This window comes from Rhinopithecus bieti, unplaced genomic scaffold, assembly GCF_001698545.2.
Source record: "Rhinopithecus bieti isolate Rb0 unplaced genomic scaffold, ASM169854v2 scaffold_3875, whole genome shotgun sequence".
Taxonomy (NCBI): domain Eukaryota; kingdom Metazoa; phylum Chordata; class Mammalia; order Primates; family Cercopithecidae; genus Rhinopithecus; species Rhinopithecus bieti.
This window is the reverse complement of record NW_016804422.1, coordinates 711,676-729,026: the sequence shown is the minus strand read 5'-3', so window position 1 is coordinate 729,026 and position 17,351 is coordinate 711,676. Positions and strand designations below refer to the sequence as shown.

At 56.6% G+C, this 17,351-nt stretch overlaps 2 protein-coding genes and 1 long non-coding RNA gene across 6 annotated transcripts in view; 2 read left to right on the top strand and 1 right to left on the bottom strand.

The window, feature by feature from the left end:
* SEMA3F (semaphorin 3F) overlaps positions 1–7,837 on the top strand; it is a 35,005-nt gene extending 27,168 nt beyond the window's left edge. For all 3 annotated transcript variants that reach the window (XM_017868021.1, XM_017868019.1, XM_017868020.1), the window contains 12 exons: positions 1,136–1,255; positions 1,493–1,632; positions 1,753–1,867; positions 2,035–2,104; positions 2,255–2,399; positions 3,352–3,574; positions 4,198–4,286; positions 4,421–4,462; positions 4,644–4,801; positions 5,016–5,083; positions 5,366–5,499; positions 6,472–7,837. In XM_017868021.1, coding sequence (XP_017723510.1) covers positions 1,136–1,255; positions 1,493–1,632; positions 1,753–1,867; positions 2,035–2,104; positions 2,255–2,399; positions 3,352–3,574; positions 4,198–4,286; positions 4,421–4,462; positions 4,644–4,801; positions 5,016–5,083; positions 5,366–5,499; positions 6,472–6,882 — 1,715 coding nt within the window. In that variant the 3' untranslated portion in view covers positions 6,883–7,837. The remainder of the gene's footprint in view (positions 1–1,135; positions 1,256–1,492; positions 1,633–1,752; positions 1,868–2,034; positions 2,105–2,254; positions 2,400–3,351; positions 3,575–4,197; positions 4,287–4,420; positions 4,463–4,643; positions 4,802–5,015; positions 5,084–5,365; positions 5,500–6,471) is intronic.
* On the bottom strand, positions 2,936–15,446 carry LOC108526968 (uncharacterized). Its single transcript, XR_001884658.1, has 3 exons — positions 15,003–15,446; positions 3,510–3,724; positions 2,936–3,037 (listed from the first exon to the last, which is right to left on the bottom strand). It is a non-coding gene; the product is annotated as an uncharacterized LOC108526968 (long non-coding RNA).
* On the top strand, positions 10,481–17,038 carry GNAT1 (G protein subunit alpha transducin 1). 2 transcript variants are annotated; one of them, XM_017868023.1, is made up of 9 exons: positions 10,481–11,187; positions 12,494–12,536; positions 12,626–12,767; positions 12,867–13,024; positions 13,106–13,234; positions 13,445–13,574; positions 13,852–14,005; positions 14,117–14,308; positions 15,759–17,038. In XM_017868023.1, the coding sequence occupies exons 1-8, from the start codon at positions 11,082–11,084 to the stop codon at positions 14,305–14,307; spliced, it is 1,053 nt and encodes a 350-aa protein (XP_017723512.1). In that variant the 5' UTR covers positions 10,481–11,081; the 3' UTR covers position 14,308; positions 15,759–17,038. The 2 variants fall into 2 exon arrangements, with proteins under 2 accessions (XP_017723512.1, XP_017723511.1); XM_017868022.1 differs by having other exon boundaries at positions 14,634–17,038.
* The last annotated feature ends 313 nt before the right edge of the window (positions 17,039–17,351 follow it).

The following is a 17,351-nucleotide window of genomic DNA, read 5'->3' as shown; positions in this document are numbered from 1 at the left end:
CTTTTTTGTTTTAATTTTTTTTTTTTTTTTTTTTTTTTTTTTTTTTTTGAGACAGAGTCTCTCTGTGTCGCCCAGGCTGGAGTGCCGTGGTGGGATCTCAGCTCACTGCAAGCTCCGCCTCCCGGGTTTACACCAGTCTCCTGCCTCAGGTTCCTGAGTAGCTGGGACTACAGGCGCCCCCGCCACCTTGCCCGGCTAGTTTTTTTTTTTGTATTTTTTAGTAGAGATGGAGTTTCACCGTGGTCTCGATCTCCTGACCTTGTGATCTGCCCTCCTCAGCCTCCCAAAGTGCTGGGATTACAGGCGTGAGCCACTGCGCCCGGCCCACACTCAGCTAATTTTTTTATATTTTAGTAGAAACGGGGTTTCACCACATTGGCCAGGATGGTCTTGATCTCTTTGACCTCATGATCCACCTGCCTTAGCCTCCCAAAGTGCTAGAATTACAGGCATAAGCCACCATGCGCGGCCTCTTCTTTTTTTTTTTTTAAGATGGAGTCTTGCTGTGTTGCCCAGGCTAGAGTGCAGTGGCGTGATCTTGGCTCACTGCAACCTCCCCCTCCCTGGTTCAAGCAATTCTCCTGCCTCAGCCTCCCAAGTAGCTGGGATTACAGGCACCCGCCACCACGCCCAGCTATTTTTTTATGTTTTAGTATAGGTAGGGTTTCACCATCTTGGCCAGGCTGGTCTCCAACTCCTGACGTCAAATGATCCACCCACCTGGGCCCTCCAAAGTGCTGGGATTATAGGCATGAGCCACTGCACCTGGCGTATTAGCTATGCTCTTGAGGTGATTTACATTTGTTGTGTCTGTGGGGCAGAAATACTGTACAGTGGTGTTGGCAGCTCTTCCTGATTTTGCTTTCAGTGACCTCAGGTTGGTAGCTTGAAATTAGTCATGGCAGGAGTATTCACACCACAGAAATGGGCTATTGCTACTAATCAGAGCTGATTGTTACTAATCCCAACCCTCCCAGAGCCAGTGGTGAAACACTGACCAGCACTCCATTGGAGATAAGATCATGCCCCAGGGAGCCTGAGCCGGGAGATAAAGCCCTGCCCTGGAAGTCATTTGAGCTGTGCCCTGGCTCTAGCAAACAGCAGTCCTCTGACTGACCCACTGGCCCACCCACAGATGAGGAGCTCTATGCTGGTGTGTACATCGATTTTATGGGCACTGACGCAGCCATCTTCCGCACACTTGGAAAGCAGACGGCCATGCGCACGGATCAGTACAACTCCCGGTGGCTGAACGGTAAGCGCAGCCCCAGGAGCCCTTCCATGGCCATGTGTCTGGGATGCAGCAAGGAGGTCGCAAAGAAGCACATGTCGGGGGATTGGGGACATATTTAGCCTATGACTACCTGGGGCAGGGCTAGTTTCTTATCTGGAGAGGAGTTGGGGGTGTTCTTGTACCTGGCTGGGAATGTTGGAGAACATCAGAGGCATCATCAGAGTAGGGGCTCACCCAGCTGACCCTTGCTATCTGCAGACCCGTCGTTCATCCATGCTGAGCTCATTCCTGACAGTGCGGAGCGCAATGATGATAAGCTCTACTTCTTCTTCCGTGAGCGGTCGGCAGAGGCGCCACAGAGCCCCGCTGTGTATGCCCGCATTGGGCGCATTTGCCTGGTATGCATTGGCAGAGCCACCAGGCTGTCTCCTCCACCACTTCTGCCTTCATCAGCCCTGCTTCAGCCAGGGCTTGGGGTCAAGAGCTGATCTGACCTGGCCTCTTGCCCCAACCCCCAGAATGATGACGGTGGTCACTGTTGCCTGGTCAACAAGTGGAGCACATTCTTGAAGGCGCGGCTCGTCTGCTCCGTCCCGGGCGAGGATGGCATTGAGACTCACTTTGATGAGCTCCGTGAGTGCCCAGCAGGCAGGCAGGGTGCTCTGGCTACAGCAAGAGGGATAGAGGCTGGATGGGTGGTCAGGGTGCCTTTGGTGGGCCCCCTCCCCTGTGCAGGAGTGGGTGAGGCCCAGGGGCTCCCACCCAAGGCACCCTCCAATACCTTCTTCCTCTGTCCCCAGAGGACGTGTTTGTCCAGCAGACCCAGGACGTGAGGAACCCTGTCATTTACGCTGTCTTTACCTCCTCTGGGTGAGGCTGGGGTCGGGGCCAGCAGTGGCAGGAAGTGGCCCCGTTGGGGGATTATAACTCGTGTAGGACCCTGGCACAGTGGTGAGCTGTGGGGAGGGGGCATTTGGGGAGGGACCCTGTCCCGCTCAGCAGCACCTGCCGTGCCCGCAGCTCCGTGTTCCGAGGCTCTGCCGTGTGTGTCTACTCCATGGCTGATATTCGCATGGTCTTCAACGGGCCCTTTGCCCACAAAGAGGGGCCCAACTACCAGTGGATGCCCTTCTCAGGGAAGATGCCCTACCCACGGCCGGGCACGGTAAGAACCCCACTCATCCTGCCTCTCCCCTTCATCTTCTAAGAGGCCTCTGGGTCAGGCCCTCTGCAACATGGACCCCACCATCATGGCCCTCCCAGCCAGCAGAGGCAGTGAGCTGCAGTGCACACAGACGGGCCGTCACACACAGTTCAGGCTGTGGAGGAGCCCAGCCAGGATTCTGGGACAAAGATGGTGTGCTGGGTGCTCCTCAGAGGGTCCGCTGTGGAGCTGTCTGGGAGCCAAAGGTTGGAGGGAAGCGTCTTCCTGGCGGACACTGGAGGCAGGCTGGAGGTTGGCTCAGCTGAGGAACAGGAGGCAAAGAGCTGGGGAGGGGCAGGGCCAGGCCTCAGGCAGGGTCTCAGAGGTCACAGAGGTGTGTCACTTTATCTTGATGTGACACTGGGCTGATGCAGGAGTCTAAACAGGAGAGCAGCGGATCTGATCAATGCAGTCTGACTCCATGTGGTCAGGACTGGGCTGGGGAAGCTGGTCTCAGCGGGGGACAGGGGAGGCTTCCCTCCAGAGGTAACCTGGAGTCAGAAGGATGGGCCAGATGTGAAGGAGGAGAGTGAGCCTGGTATGTGACAAGGACGTCAGGGCCTGCAGTCCAGCTGTGCAGGAGGGAGACGGGTGAGACCCTAGGAACAGCCAGAGAGAAAGGAGATGACAGGGTGGGGAGTGGGACATGGAAGGGAGTGGTCTGCTTGGCCAAATGCTGCCACGAGGTCATAGCACATGAGGCCAGGGAGGTGGCTGTGGCATTTGACCATGTGGGACCTTGGCCGGAGCAGGACCTGTAGAGGTCGGGTGCAGGGCAGAAACCTGGAGAGGGGCTTTGGGGAGAGAAGCAGGTTGAGGTGGTGGGGACAGTGCAGCGGCCTCTTCTGAAGCTAATGGCTCCAGCCTGCACTGCCCAGGCAGCCTGGGACTGACACTCGCCACCTGTCCACAGTGCCCCGGTGGAACCTTCACACCATCTATGAAGTCCACCAAGGACTATCCTGATGAGGTGATCAACTTCATGCGCAGCCACCCACTCATGTACCAGGCCGTGTACCCTCTGCAGCGGCGGCCCCTGGTGGTCCGCACAGGTGCTCCCTACCGCCTCACCACTGTTGCTGTGGACCAGGTGGATGCAGCCGACGGGCGCTATGAGGTGCTTTTCCTGGGCACAGGTACCCACTGCTGCTCCCGGCCTCTCCCACGCTGGGCCCACCGGGTGCGGGGTGCAGATCCTTGGGGCTAGGGCTTGCCCTGCTAGGGCTTGCTGCAAGCTCATCAGAGTCACCTCTTCATCTTCATCCTTTGGTGCCTTCTCCCTATTGCTGGGATAACAGAGGCTAGGGGTGAGAAAACCCCATTCCCATTTCCATCCACAGGGGCCCAGGAGAACAGGGACACTGGGCATCTGGAGACCTATGTATGTCAGGAAAGGGGTGGAGACAGATGTTAGACACCTCCAGGATACACAGGCCATACACATGCTCATGTGTGCAACACATGACACAGTGCACCCCCTACAGTTCCAGCAGCCCAAACACAGGAGAATGCGTGCCCCCGTGTCCTGTTCTCAGCAGGGCCCAAAATCAGTGTCTGGGTTGGTGGGGGCAGACCCTGGCCATGACCCCCTGTGTCCTGGGCCAGTCCCCTTTGACCTGGGGAAACTCTTCCACCTCGGCACAGAGCTTCAGCTCCAATGCCCTAGGGGGGTTTGGGCCCTGGTGGGGGAAGGGGCTGAGGCTGGTACCCCTTCCCCAGCATCCCCAGCCCCACTGAGGCCCTGCCCGGCCCGTTCCAGACCGCGGGACAGTGCAGAAGGTCATTGTGCTACCCAAGGATGACCAGGAGATGGAAGAGCTCATGCTAGAGGAGGTGGAGGTCTTCAAGGTGGGTGTGACACCACCTAGTCCTGACCTCTTCACCTTGACCCTCCCCCAAGTCCCAGCCTCTGACCCAAGACCTCTAGGTCAGGGCAGGGAGGGGGTCCCTGGGGTCCTAAGCTGATCTTTATCTTTTTCTAGGATCCAGCACCTGTCAAGACCATGACCATCTCTTCCAAGAGGGTAAGTCTTTGGCCAGGTGGGCCAGGGATGGGGACAGGGCCTGCATCCCCTCAGGGTCATGCCGTTGGCACAGGAATGGGTAAATTGAGACATGGAACAGGGAAGAGGAGCCCGGCCTAGATGGCTATTGGTGAGGCTGGCTGTGCGACAGGAACTGACAAGGCCCTACCCTTTGCCCCAGCAACAACTCTACGTGGCATCAGCCGTGGGTGTCACGCACCTGAGCCTGCACCGCTGCCAGGCGTATGGGGCTGCCTGTGCTGACTGCTGCCTTGCCCGGGACCCTTACTGCGCCTGGGATGGCCAGGCCTGCTCCCGCTATACAGCATCCTCCAAGAGGTGTGGATCCCTAGACACCTGGCATTTTAGCAACCAGACCCAGGGCCCTATCCTAGGGGATTGAGGGTGCATGTGATATTACCCTTGGGGAGTCTTATGGGTAAGACATCACTTCCCCGGGGAAAAAGGGCCCTGCCCTGGAGTCATCGGGGATACAGGGACCTGGGGGGACAAGCTTCCTGGGAGTACTCCTTCAGGGGCTATCCCCATTCAGGCGGAGCCGCCGGCAGGACGTCCGGCATGGAAACCCCATCAGGCAGTGCCGTGGGTTCAACTCCAATGGTGAGTATACTGGGCCTCACTGTGGGGTGCTGCTCACACTGCAGAGCCCCATGCAGCCCACGAAGCTGCTCACAGGGCCCCCACTGTACGGGTGTCCTGATGGCTAATGGGGGGTGGGGGCTAATGGAGATGGGATGTCCCTAGTTGCCCCCTCAAGGAATGGAGCCCCATCAACACAGAGCTCTACACTGGTGAGTGGGTTCCCCTTGGTGCCTGCCCCGAAGCAGCCAGCAGGCTGCCCGAAGGTGATGCTGCTTTTGCTCAACCCCGCTCACTCTACAGCCAACAAGAATGCCGTGGAGTCTGTGCAGTATGGCGTGGCCGGCAGCGCAGCCTTCCTGGAGTGCCAGCCCCGCTCTCCCCAAGCCACTGTTAAGTGGCTGTTCCAGCGAGATCCTGGTGACCGGCGCCGAGAGGTGAGTGCCTGCGCCCAGTGCTGCACTATGGATGTGAGAATCCTTGTGCAGTGGTGAAATGTAGTAGAGGAGTGATCTGGAGCAACTCTCATGCTGTGAAACCCCTTCCAAGTTCCCTTCCCTACATGCAAATCCTTTGAGTGAAAACAGTTATGTGGAAACTCCATGGGACTGGCCTCATTCTATGGAAAGTGTTTCTAGGTATGCCTCTTCACATGAAAATTCCATATGCATACCACATTGGGGGTGTATCTTCTACAAAAACATCATGTGAGTGAGCTCCAGTATGTGGAAATTCTGTGGGATCCTCATTTTATGGAAATGCCCTATGCCCTACAGGTGTCCTTGTTTACATGGAAATTCTATGTGGTTATCCCAATTGGATATTCTCATTAAATGGAAATTCTGGCTGGGCGTGTGGTGGCTCATGCCTGTAACCCCAACACTTTGGGAAGCCAAGGCAGGCAGATTGCTTGAGGTCAGGGGTTCGAGACCAGCCTGGGCAACATGGTGAAACCCTCTCTCTACCAAAAATACAACAATTAGGTGGACATAGTCATGCATATGGTCCCAGCTACTTGGGAGGCTGAGGTGGGAGGATGACTTGAGCCTGGGAGGCAGAGGTTGCAGTAAACTGAGATCATTCAACTGTACTCTAGCCTGAGCCAGACACTGTCTCAAAAAAAAAAAAAAAAAAAAAGGGAAATTTTGTGTGCGCTTCAAATTTTCCTCATTGTGCAGAGTGTACAGACCATACCTCCTTATGGTCATCCCTCCTGAAATGGAAATCCGTACAGATGCCTTATTCAAATATCTCTCATTATGTGGAAACTTCATATGGTTTTTCTGGCACATGGAAATCCCACATGGGTGCCTCTACACAGAATGACCACAAAGGTGGTCTGATCTGGTCACTGGTTAGGACCATAGGGTGGTCACAGAGCCTCTGAACCCCCCTCCTTGCCCCTGCAGATTCGTGCAGAGGACCGCTTCCTGCGCACAGAGCAGGGCTTGTTGCTCCGTGCCCTGCAGCTCAGCGATCGTGGCCTCTACTCCTGCACAGCCACTGAGAACAACTTTAAGCACGTCGTCACACGAGTGCAGCTGCATGTACTGGGCCGGGAAGCTGTCCATGCTGCCCTCTTCCCACCACTGGCCGTGAGCGCCCCGCCACCCCCAGGCGCAGGTCCCCCAACGCCTCCTTATCAGGAGCTGGCCCAGCTGCTGGCCCAGCCAGAAGTGGGCCTCATCCACCAGTACTGCCAGGGTTACTGGCGCCATGTGCCCCCCAGCCCCAGGGAGGCTCCAGGGGCACCTCGGTCTCCTGAGCCCCGGGACCAGAAAAAGCCCCGGAACCGTCGGCACCACCCTCCGGACACATGAGGCCAGCTGCCTGAGCCCTGCCATGGGCCAGCCTAGCCCTTGTCCCTTTTAATATAAAAGATATATATATATATATATAAATATATATATATAAAATATCTATATTCTATACACACCCTGCCCCTGCAAAGACAGTATTTATTGGTGGGTTGAATATAGCCTGCCTCGGTGGCAGCATCCTCCAAAACTTAGACCCATGTTGGTCAGAGATGGCAGAAAACAGAGCCAGCCTAAATAGGCTCAGCCAGTTGGTGGGGCCAGGCCAGGACCACTCAGTCCCCAGACTCAGCTGGAAGTCTACCTGCTTGACAGCCTCCACCAAGATCTACAGGACAAAGGGAGGGAACAAGCCCTGCTCGAATGGGGCATGGACTGTCCATCTTTTCTGATGTGTGCTGTCACTGTCAACCTGTGCTGTGGCATAGACATGGATGCGAGGACCACTTTGGAGACTGGGGTGGCCTTAAGTGCACTCAGAGAAGGGAAGAAGGGGCCATCACAGGATGCCAGCCCCTGCCTGGGTTGGGGCCACTCAGCCATGGCCAGCCCCTTCCCGGGTATTTATTCTCTATTTATTGGGGATAGGAGAAGAGGCAGCCTGCCTGGGTGCGACAGCCGCTTCAGCCCCTTCTCCCCTCCCCGCCTGACCAGGGCAGGGCCACCCCACTCTACCTCCTTAGCTTTCCCTGTGCCAGTTTGACTTGGAGGCTGGGAGCATAGCAGAGGGGCCAGGCCCAGGCAGGGCTGACGGGAGGCCCCAGCTCTGAGGGGAGGGAGTCCGTGGTAGAGGCCTGGGGCCAGTAGAGGCTCCTCAGGGCTTATGTCCACCACTTCAAGTAATTAGCTCTGGGGGCAGTTGGGTAGATGGGTGGGGGCTCCTGGCGGCCTTCTGCTGCCCAGGCCACAGCCGCCTTTGGGTTCCATCTTGCTAATAAACACTGGCTCTGGGACTAGACTTTGACTTCTCTCCTTCATCGGGGGATTCACAGCCACATGTGGTGGGCCTGGGGAGCCAGGTGGGGGACTGGGAAGGGAGTAGATTGGCTCCATTTAAAGAAACCCAACATGTAGAAACCACATTTAGTTTGACAAACCTGGGCTGCTGCACCACCCCAAACACTTGGGCAGTGTGAAGGGCTGCAGAGCCCCCCCAGGGCCCACTCACTCCTCAGGGTCAGGGAGGGTGGATGGAGCCTGAATGCTGAAAGTAGCACAAATGAAATGGCCTCACTCCTGGACAGATCCCCATCATCCAACAGGGTGGGTGTAGAAGCTGCCAGCCAGTGGTAGGAGCCAGCATTCACTTCCCACGCACACTATTTAGAGATAGCCGTTAGTGCTTGGTGTCTGGGGCCCCAGCACCCCCTTGTGGTCTCTTGAGTCTGTGGCAGAGTTGAGTGCTGAAAGGCAGCCAGGTTCCAGGGAAGGAGTCCAGCCAGGAAGCTCAGGGTGCCTGGAGGAGCCTTTGAGAGCCCAAGATTTGGGTTTTCCTATGGAAGTTGAGGGTGGGAAATCTCTAGAACCTGGGAGCTCAACACTTTGGGCTCAACCTGAACAGTTTCTTCTCAGCAGTGAGCCCTGCACCTGAACAGAGCACCAGACCCCCTAAGCTGAGGCAGGCAGGCCCTGGAGATAAACAGGCAGGCCTCGGCACACCCACATCAGAGAGAGCAGGAGCAGGATAGGTGAGCCCCATTCCTCCATACCCCAGGGAACACCATACCTGCTCTGGGATGCAATTTCTCCACCTGACAACAGGCCTGCAAAACATTGTCTGGAAGAGCCTGGCCACCTCTACAGATCAGAGACTTTGTTGCACCCAAATTCAAGTGTACATATAGGCACAGGCACCTGCAAGCATGCGTGCACACACACAGTCATACACAGGCAGAGATGGACATGCACAGGCACACATATGCTCAGGTACACACAGGCATGTTCACACCCCTGCATATAAGCAAGTGCACACGTGCAAACCTACACAAAATGCAAAACACACAAACTTATGTGTGCATGAAGAGAAGTACACAAAGCATATTCACACATGCATACACATGTATATGCACGTGCACACATAAGCATGCACACAGGCACATGATTCCTATAAGCACATGCACTCACAAAGGCATAAACATAGGCACACATGTACACACAGGTATTCATGCACGAACGTGTCAAGTTATTGCTCACTTGGTGCCAGTAAAAGACACACCCATGGCCGGGCAAGGTGGCTCACGCCTGAATCCCAGCACTTTGGGAGGCCGAGGTGGGCAGATCACAAGGTCAGGAGATCGAGACCTTCCTAGCCAATATGGTGAAACCCAGTCTTTACTAAACATATAAAAAAAATTAGCTGGATGTGGTGGCACGTGCCCGTAATCCCAGCTGCTTGGGAGGTTGAGGCAGGAGAAGCTTGAACCAGGGAGTTGAAGGTTGCAGTGAGCCAAGATCGCGCCACAGCACTCAATCTGGTGACAGTGAAACTCTGTCTCAAAAAAAAAAAAAAATTAAAAATGCAGGGCACGATGGCTCACGCCTGTAATCCCAGCACTTTGGGAGGCTGAGGCGGGTGGATCACGAGGTCAGGAGATCGAGACCATCCTGGCTAACACGGTGAAACCCTGTCTTTACTAAAAGTACAAAAAATTAGCCCGACGTGGTGGCGGGCGCCTGTTGTCCCAGCTACTCAGGAGGCTGAGCCAGGAGAATGGCGTGAACCCGGGAGGCAGAGCTTGCTGTGAGCCAATATTGTGCCACTGCACTCCAGTCTGAGCGACAGAGAGAGACTCCATCCAAAAAAAAAAAAAAAGACACATACACGGAGGCACACAGAGAAGATATGCATGCCCACCAGAGTCCGCTGGAAGCCAAGGACCTCCTTGGGGCAGCTCCAGCCTGTGATATGGGATGAATGCAATGCCCACCGTTTCCCTCTCTCTGGATTCCCTGCAGGTCATAAAATCCCAGTCCAGTGTCACCCAGCCCTTCTTCTTCTTCTTTTTTTTTTTTTTTTTGAGACGGGCTCGCTCTGTCGGCCCAGGCGGCGACTGCCAGTGCGTCCGGAATCTCAGGCTCACTGCATAGCCTCCGCCTCCCGGCGTCCACGGCCATCCCTGCCCTCAGCCTCCGAGTAGCTGGGACCTACAGCGCCGCCATCTCGCCCGGCTAATTTTTGTTTTTTTAAGTGGAGACGGGTTTCACTGTGTTAGCCAGGATGGTCTCGACCTCTCTGACCCTTGTGATCCCCCGCTCGGGCCTCCCAAAGTGCTGGGATTAGCAGGCTTGGCACCGCGCGCCCGCCTGTTTTTTTTTTTTTTTGAGACGGAGTCCCACTCTTCGCCCAGCTGCGATGCAGTGGCGCGAATCTTGGCCTCCACTGCCAAGCCTCGCCTCCTGGGTTCAGGCCATTCTCCTGCCTCAGCCTCCCGAGTAGCTGGGACTAGAGGCGCTCACCACCGCGCCCGGCTAATTTTTTGTGTTTTTAGTAGAGACGGGATTTCACCGTGGTCTCGATCTCCTGACCTTGTGATCCGCCCGCCTCAGCCTCCCAAAGTGCTGGGATTACAGGTGTGAGCCACCGCGCCCGGCCACCCAGCCCTTCTTAACCACTTCCTCCTGTGTGACCCTTTGAGCCTCTACTTCCTCATCAGTAAAATGAGGCTGATGACATGGGCATCCATCCTCCAGGGCCAGTGTGAGCTTACAACAAGATAAGGAGTGGTGCTGAGCCTGGTGCTGGGCAGGCAGCAGGCATGTTTCTCCCAATTATGCCCTCTTGCTGCCAGCTCCACCTCCATCGTCCTCACCCCCAGGGCTCAAGGTTCTGCCTTCCCCTTTCTCAGCCCTGACCCTACCCACTCCCGGGCAGCACCAGGGCCTCTCCTGAAGGGTGGAGGGGGGCAGAAGGACAGCAGGGGTGCAGAGTCAGCAGTTGAGGGATTGGGGCTATGCCAGCCTGATTAGAAGAGTTGGGGGGCTGAGCTGGATTCACCTGTCCTTGTCTCTGATTGGCTCTTGGACACCCCTAGCCCCCAAATCCCACTAAGCAGCCCCACCAGGGACTGCACAGGTCCATAGAGAGCCAGTTGATTGCAGGTCCTCCTGGGGCCAGAAGGGTGCCTGGGAGGCCAGGTTCTGAGGATCCCCTCCATCCAGAAGAACCACCTGCTCACTCTGTCCCTTCACCTGCTGCTGGGACCATGGGGGCTGGGGCCAGTGCTGAGGAGAAGCACTCCAGGGAGCTGGAAAAGAAGCTGAAAGAGGATGCTGAGAAGGATGCTCGAACCGTGAAGCTGCTGCTTCTGGGTAGGGGTGTGGGCCCCAGTGGGGCCACTGCCAGCAGATCATTGGTCTGGAGGCAGGCAGGCAGCCCTTCTGTGAAGCAAGGGTTCCCTGGGAAGCAATATGAGCCTGCGACAGAGTAGGGCACAGGGTGGGAGCCCTGGCCAAGCAAGGCCAGGCCTGATAGGTGGTGTCCTATTTCCCCAAGGCTGGACATCCCATGAAGCCCCTCTCCAGACAGCTCTGCCTCAGGTGACCCACCCTCCCCAGAAGTGCGTGCCAACCACACTCTTGCACGAGTGTGTGAGGCTGACTTTTCTGTGGCTGGGCTCCCGCAAGCTTCATGCAGCCTTTGGTTTGATAGGCCTGCTGGGCAGTGCTCAGAAGCGAGGGGCCTCACTGGGAGCCCGTTATTGAGCTGCTACTTTGGGAAGGGGATGGTCATAGTCCTCCTGGGGGTGGGGAGTCTCTAGAACCACCCAGATCCACAAAGAATGGCCCTCAGGTGCCAGAGGGCTGTGGCTGGTAGACCTACAAAGCAGCCAACGGGTCTGGCAGGTGCTGAGGCCCAGTGGGAGTAGATAAAGCCGTGTCCACCAGACCATGGGCAGTGAGAAGAGATGGGGCTGATCCAGGCCTGCCTCAAGGTCACTGCCTGACCTCTCAAGGGGAAAGAGCAGCTTCAAGAGGGCCGGGCAGGCTCCACCCAAGCTCCCCAGGGTCTGGTCAACCAGCTGCAGGTGGGTGAGGAACCAAGCCAGTCCCACTTTCCCCCAAGGCAGAAAGGCTAGGCTGGAAATCTCATTAACTGTGCCCAACGCCCTCGCAGGGGCAAGCTCAGAAAGGATGTCAACTCTGCTCTCCCTGCTACCCAAAGGCGCTAATTCCCTCTGAGCCTCTTGGAGACACCCGCATCCCTTCAGGTGAAAAGCAAGGGATTTACCCGCCTCAAATAACCCAGTGCATGCGGTACCAGAGGCTCCCACGAGGTGGCAATGGCGCTTCGGGATTTCTTCATTGTAGTCTCAGCATAATAAAGGCTGTCTGTGTCGGTGTCTTGGGGCCTCCCCGTCCCAGAACAGTTGAGGTCGTTGATTCCCCTGGTTGGCTTCCTTTCTTCACTTTCCTGACATTTGCAAACCTTGTGCCTTCAGGGTGTCAGGACTTACTTTGGACGGGTTGGGTAGGTGTGGCTACGGGGTGGGGGCTGAGGCTCAGGCCTCTTCGCTGCCAGTCCACCCTGCCAACTCGGGAGGGCCCCGTCCTCCCAGCCTCCTTGCGGGAGGGGGCAGGCGGTCAGCGCAGCTCTGAGGCGCCGCTTCCCTTTCAGGTGCAGGTGAGTCCGGGAAGAGCACCATCGTCAAGCAGATGAAGTGAGTGCCCCTGCCTGTCCCGAGGTCCCTGGGGCTGGGTCCTTCCCCACTTCCCCGCGAGGCTCTGACCCTGCTCGCCTCGGCCTCAGGATTATCCACCAGGACGGGTATTCGCTGGAAGAGTGCCTCGAGTTCATCGCCATCATCTACGGCAACACGTTGCAGTCCATCCTGGCCATCGTGCGAGCCATGACCACACTCAACATCCAGTACGGAGACTCTGCACGCCAGGTGTGCCAGGAGGCGGGCTGAGCGGGCCTCTGGGGACTCGAGGCTCGCGGCTGGGCCCGAGTCCCTGGCCGCCACCAGCCACTCTCACCCTGCCCCCAGGACGACGCCCGGAAGCTGATGCACATGGCAGACACCATAGAGGAGGGCACGATGCCCAAGGAGATGTCGGATATCATCCAGCGGCTGTGGAAGGACTCCGGTATCCAGGCCTGTTTTGAGCGCGCCTCGGAGTACCAGCTCAACGACTCGGCGGGCTAGTGAGCGCGTGGGCAGCGCGGGGCGCGGGGCGCAGGGGGCCCTCCAGCCTCCCCACCCACCCACGGCCCGGTCTCGCGCAGCTACCTCTCCGACCTGGAGCGCCTGGTAACCCCGGGCTATGTGCCCACCGAGCAGGACGTGCTGCGCTCGCGAGTCAAGACCACTGGCATCATCGAGACGCAGTTCTCCTTCAAGGACCTCAACTTCCGGTACGATCCACATGCCAGCCCGGGAGGTCACTGCCCCAGGCCCTGTCCTGCCCCGGGGACCCCATCCCTGCGATAGACCCTGCCCCTTCCTGGATATCCCTGTAGCAGAAAGGGTAGTAGTCCCAGCCGAGAGCTCCCCGACCAGCACAGGGCGAGGGGATGCTGCCTGTTAGGCCCGGGGCGCGGGTTCAGGCCCCCGCGGCCCCGCAGGATGTTCGATGTGGGCGGGCAGCGCTCGGAGCGCAAGAAGTGGATCCACTGCTTCGAGGGCGTGACCTGCATCATCTTCATCGCGGCACTAAGCGCCTACGACATGGTGCTGGTGGAGGACGACGAAGTGGTGCGTGCCAAGCAGGGCCTGTGTTCCAGGGGCGAGGAGGAGTTGCTGGCCCCTGGAGGCGGAGATGGCGCGCTGGGCGTGGGGAGGGCCCGGGAGGGGATGCGGGTCCCGGGCAGCCTGAGGAGGCCGGGAGGCGTTCAGCAGGCCCATCTGGGGCAGTGCGGGGCGCCCTCTGAGAGCCAGCTGAACGGGAAGCCCCACGTGCCCGGGAGCCCAGAGAGCAGGGGCTGCGGGTCGGACGCGACCCCCGGTGCCCAACAGCTGCTGCCCTCCTCAGAACCGTATGCACGAGAGCCTGCACCTGTTCAATAGTATCTGCAACCACCGCTACTTCGCCACGACGTCCATCGTGCTCTTCCTCAACAAGAAGGACGTTTTCTTTGAGAAGATCAAGAAGGCCCACCTCAGCATCTGTTTCCCGGACTACGATGGTAAGACGTCTGCACGGTCGCCAGGCTGCGCCCCCGCCCCACGATCGCGGCGCGCGCCCCCGGCACAGGGAAGGAAGGGCTGGGCCGAGTGAGAGCTCCCGCCCCGCGCAGGACCCAACACCTACGAGGACGCCGGCAACTACATCAAGGTGCAGTTCCTCGAGCTCAACATGCGGCGCGACGTGAAGGAGATCTATTCCCACATGACGTGCGCCACCGACACGCAGAACGTCAAATTTGTCTTCGACGCTGTCACCGACATCATTATCAAGGAGAACCTCAAAGACTGTGGCCTCTTCTGAGGTAGGTCGCTGCCCTCTCCAGCCCCTTGCCTCAATACTCCAGCCCCGCCCCAGCTCCCCACCCCACACCACGGCCCTGGCGTCCCACCCCCAAATCCTGGAGCCCACTGCCTCTAGGCCCCACCCCAGCTCCTCAGGCTCCACCTCACGGACACAGGCCCCGCCCCACCCACAAGTCCCGCCCATTGAATTTATTTTGGCCCCGCCCCAAGACCTCAGGTGTCACAGCTTCCAGGGCCGCCCCCCCACCCCCACCACACACAATGCCTAAACCCATTTATTTTGGGTCTCAGGGATGCTGACTGGGTTTCGTTTTCTCTTCACAGGTGCCTGAATTCATGCGTGTCAGTCACCCTGAGACCTGGTAGCCCTAGCTGCCTTGCAGCCCCATCCGCCAGGACCCTATCAGCCCCCAGGACTCCCAGGCTCCAGCCTGCCACATCACTAAAGCTCTGAGCCCTGCTAGCCTTGAGGCACAGATCCTCCCCCATACCTCCCACAGTATCTCAGCGCCTCATGCCCCCAACCCCAGCCCTGCCCTTCACCGCCTGGCTGCACTGGCCTCTTGTACTCACAGCAGCCAGTCCCAGCTAGGAACGGGTAGGACTTGGGGCAGCTGAAACTCACCGTGACTCAGCAGTGCCCAACTGACCAATCTTCCGCAGCTCTCCTGCCCCTGGGGGCCCACGACTCACCTGGTGGGTCTTGGCTCAACAAACAGCTCTCCCTCCCAGCATTTCATCAAGGACAGGGAATACCCCTCCCACACACAGGCCAGCTGCTCACCCTGCCACCTCCATGTGACAAGTTTGACACCAGTCTACCCAGAGACAGTGACTGTCCCTCCCGGCAGCCTCCAAAGGGTCCAAAGTCCAAGTTAGCTCTGGCCTGTGCGGTTCCCACATAAATACATTAGTGGGGAGGGGGCAGACCTGGGGGCCCTTGGGTGCCAGAGTGAGAAAAAACAGGATTCTTCCCCAAATACTAGGCTCAGAGCAACCTCTAGCCTTCTCCAGCAGGATCTGCTCCCTGTGTCCTTGGACACCAGATCCACACACCACTTCCTCACCCAAACACAGTACCCTGGGCTAGCTGGACAACAGGATGGCCTGTTAAGGGAGGGTAATGTTGACATCAGCTATGGCCAATAGCCGGGCTGTCCTGAGGGGTGGCTGGGGGCAGAGTCCAGCTCCCTTCGATTAGCCCAGAGGACTCAGGATAGGACAAAGGCCCTGGCTGTGCCCAAAGGGGTCTACCTCAGGTGGGGTTACAAGCAAACCTGAGTGACCCTCTTGTCCCTACACAGCAGCTTCTCTTGCCCCCTCCATTCAGGGTTCCCTGGCAGGGGAAGCTGAGAGCCATGCCTGAACTATCAGGGACAAAGGCCCATGTCCCCACATCCCTGCTCCCTCCTTCCTCATCCAGCACCAAATCTTTGCTTATGTCCACAGGCCAAGGCCTGTGCTGCAGTCGGGGACAAGGAGCTTCCGTCTGGCAAGGCTGGGGCACAATTTGCACTCCCCTCAGCTAGATGTGCAGACTCAGTAATAAACCTTTGCATCAGGCCCCAGCTGTCCTTTCTTGGTGGAGGGCTTAATTATCACAAGTCATGGGCATTTATTAAGTGCCCGGTGCTGGGCTGGGCAAGAAGTGGGAAGATGGCCCCTCCCAGGAAGAAGTACCTGGCCTGACAAGGTGGGGCACTCTTGTGGGTATGGAACCAACTCATGGCTTTTGATGGGGGTTGAGGAGAGAGGAGTTGTGGAAAATGTTCACTGGGACAGTCTTGGATCAAGAGGGAGTTTTGAGGTGGAGGCTCATTCTGGCAGGGACAGAAGTTGTACCAGCCCTAGAAACATGGGCTCATGGCCACAGGAGTTCAGTGGAGCAAGAACAGGAGAGGAGAGACGTGGACAGGTACCCAAAGCCAGTTGGAGGGCCTGGGCTTTCTCAGAAGGTGATGGAGAGTCTTGGAAGCCCTCAAGGCAGGAACATAATTGCAGGGCTGGCATTAGGGTGAGGGAAGTGAGGCACACTCACCTCGTGTGCAAAATTTAAGGCGATGTCAAAAAATTTAGTAACCAAGATAAATAATATTAGTATAATATTTTTAAAAATCAAAATAAATGCAAAACATCACAACGAATGAAATATCAAAATCCAACAGAGGATCCAACAGAGGCATGCTAAGATATATTGCGGCCTGAAGCAAAGGGAAAGCTCTTAGTTGCTATTATGTTTGTAGGGATTTTTTTGCCAGTTTTAAAAATACATGTATCATAAAGTTTACCATCTCAACCACTTGCCAGTGTACAGTTTGGTGGTGTTAAGTACATTCATAATGTTGTACAACCACCACAATTGCTCATCTCTAGAACTCCTTTCCTCTTGAAAAACTGAAACTCTGTACCCATGAAAAAATAACCCCCCATTCCTGCCTTCCCCCGGTCATGGCACCACCATTCTACTTTCCTTCTCTATGAATGTGACTGCTCTAAGTGCCTCAGATGTGTGGGTCCATGGAGTCTTCGTCTTTTCGCAACTGGCTCATTTCACTTAGCATCATGTCTTCAAGGTTTATCCATGTGTAGCATGTGACAGAATCTCCTTCCTTTTAAAGGTTGTATATATTCCACACTTTGTTTATTCATTCATCTATTGATGAATGGTTACATCTGCCTTTTGGCTATTATGAATAATGCTGCTATGAACGTGGGTGTACAAATCTCTCTCTCAGCCTCTGTTTTTTATTATTTTGGGTGTATACCCAGAAATGGAATTGCCAAATCATATGGTGAATCTTTTTTTTTTTTTTTTTTGAGATGGGGTCTCTTTCTGTCACCAGCTTGGAGTGCAGCGGCAAGATCTCGGCTCCCTGCAACCTCCACTTCTCAGGTTCAAGCGATTATCCTACCTCAGCCCCCTGAGTAGCTGGGACTACAGGCACATGCCACCACGCCCAACTAATTTTTGTGTTTTTAGTAGAGACGGGATTTCACCATGTTGGCCAGGATGGTCTCAATCTCTCTTGATCTCAGGTGATC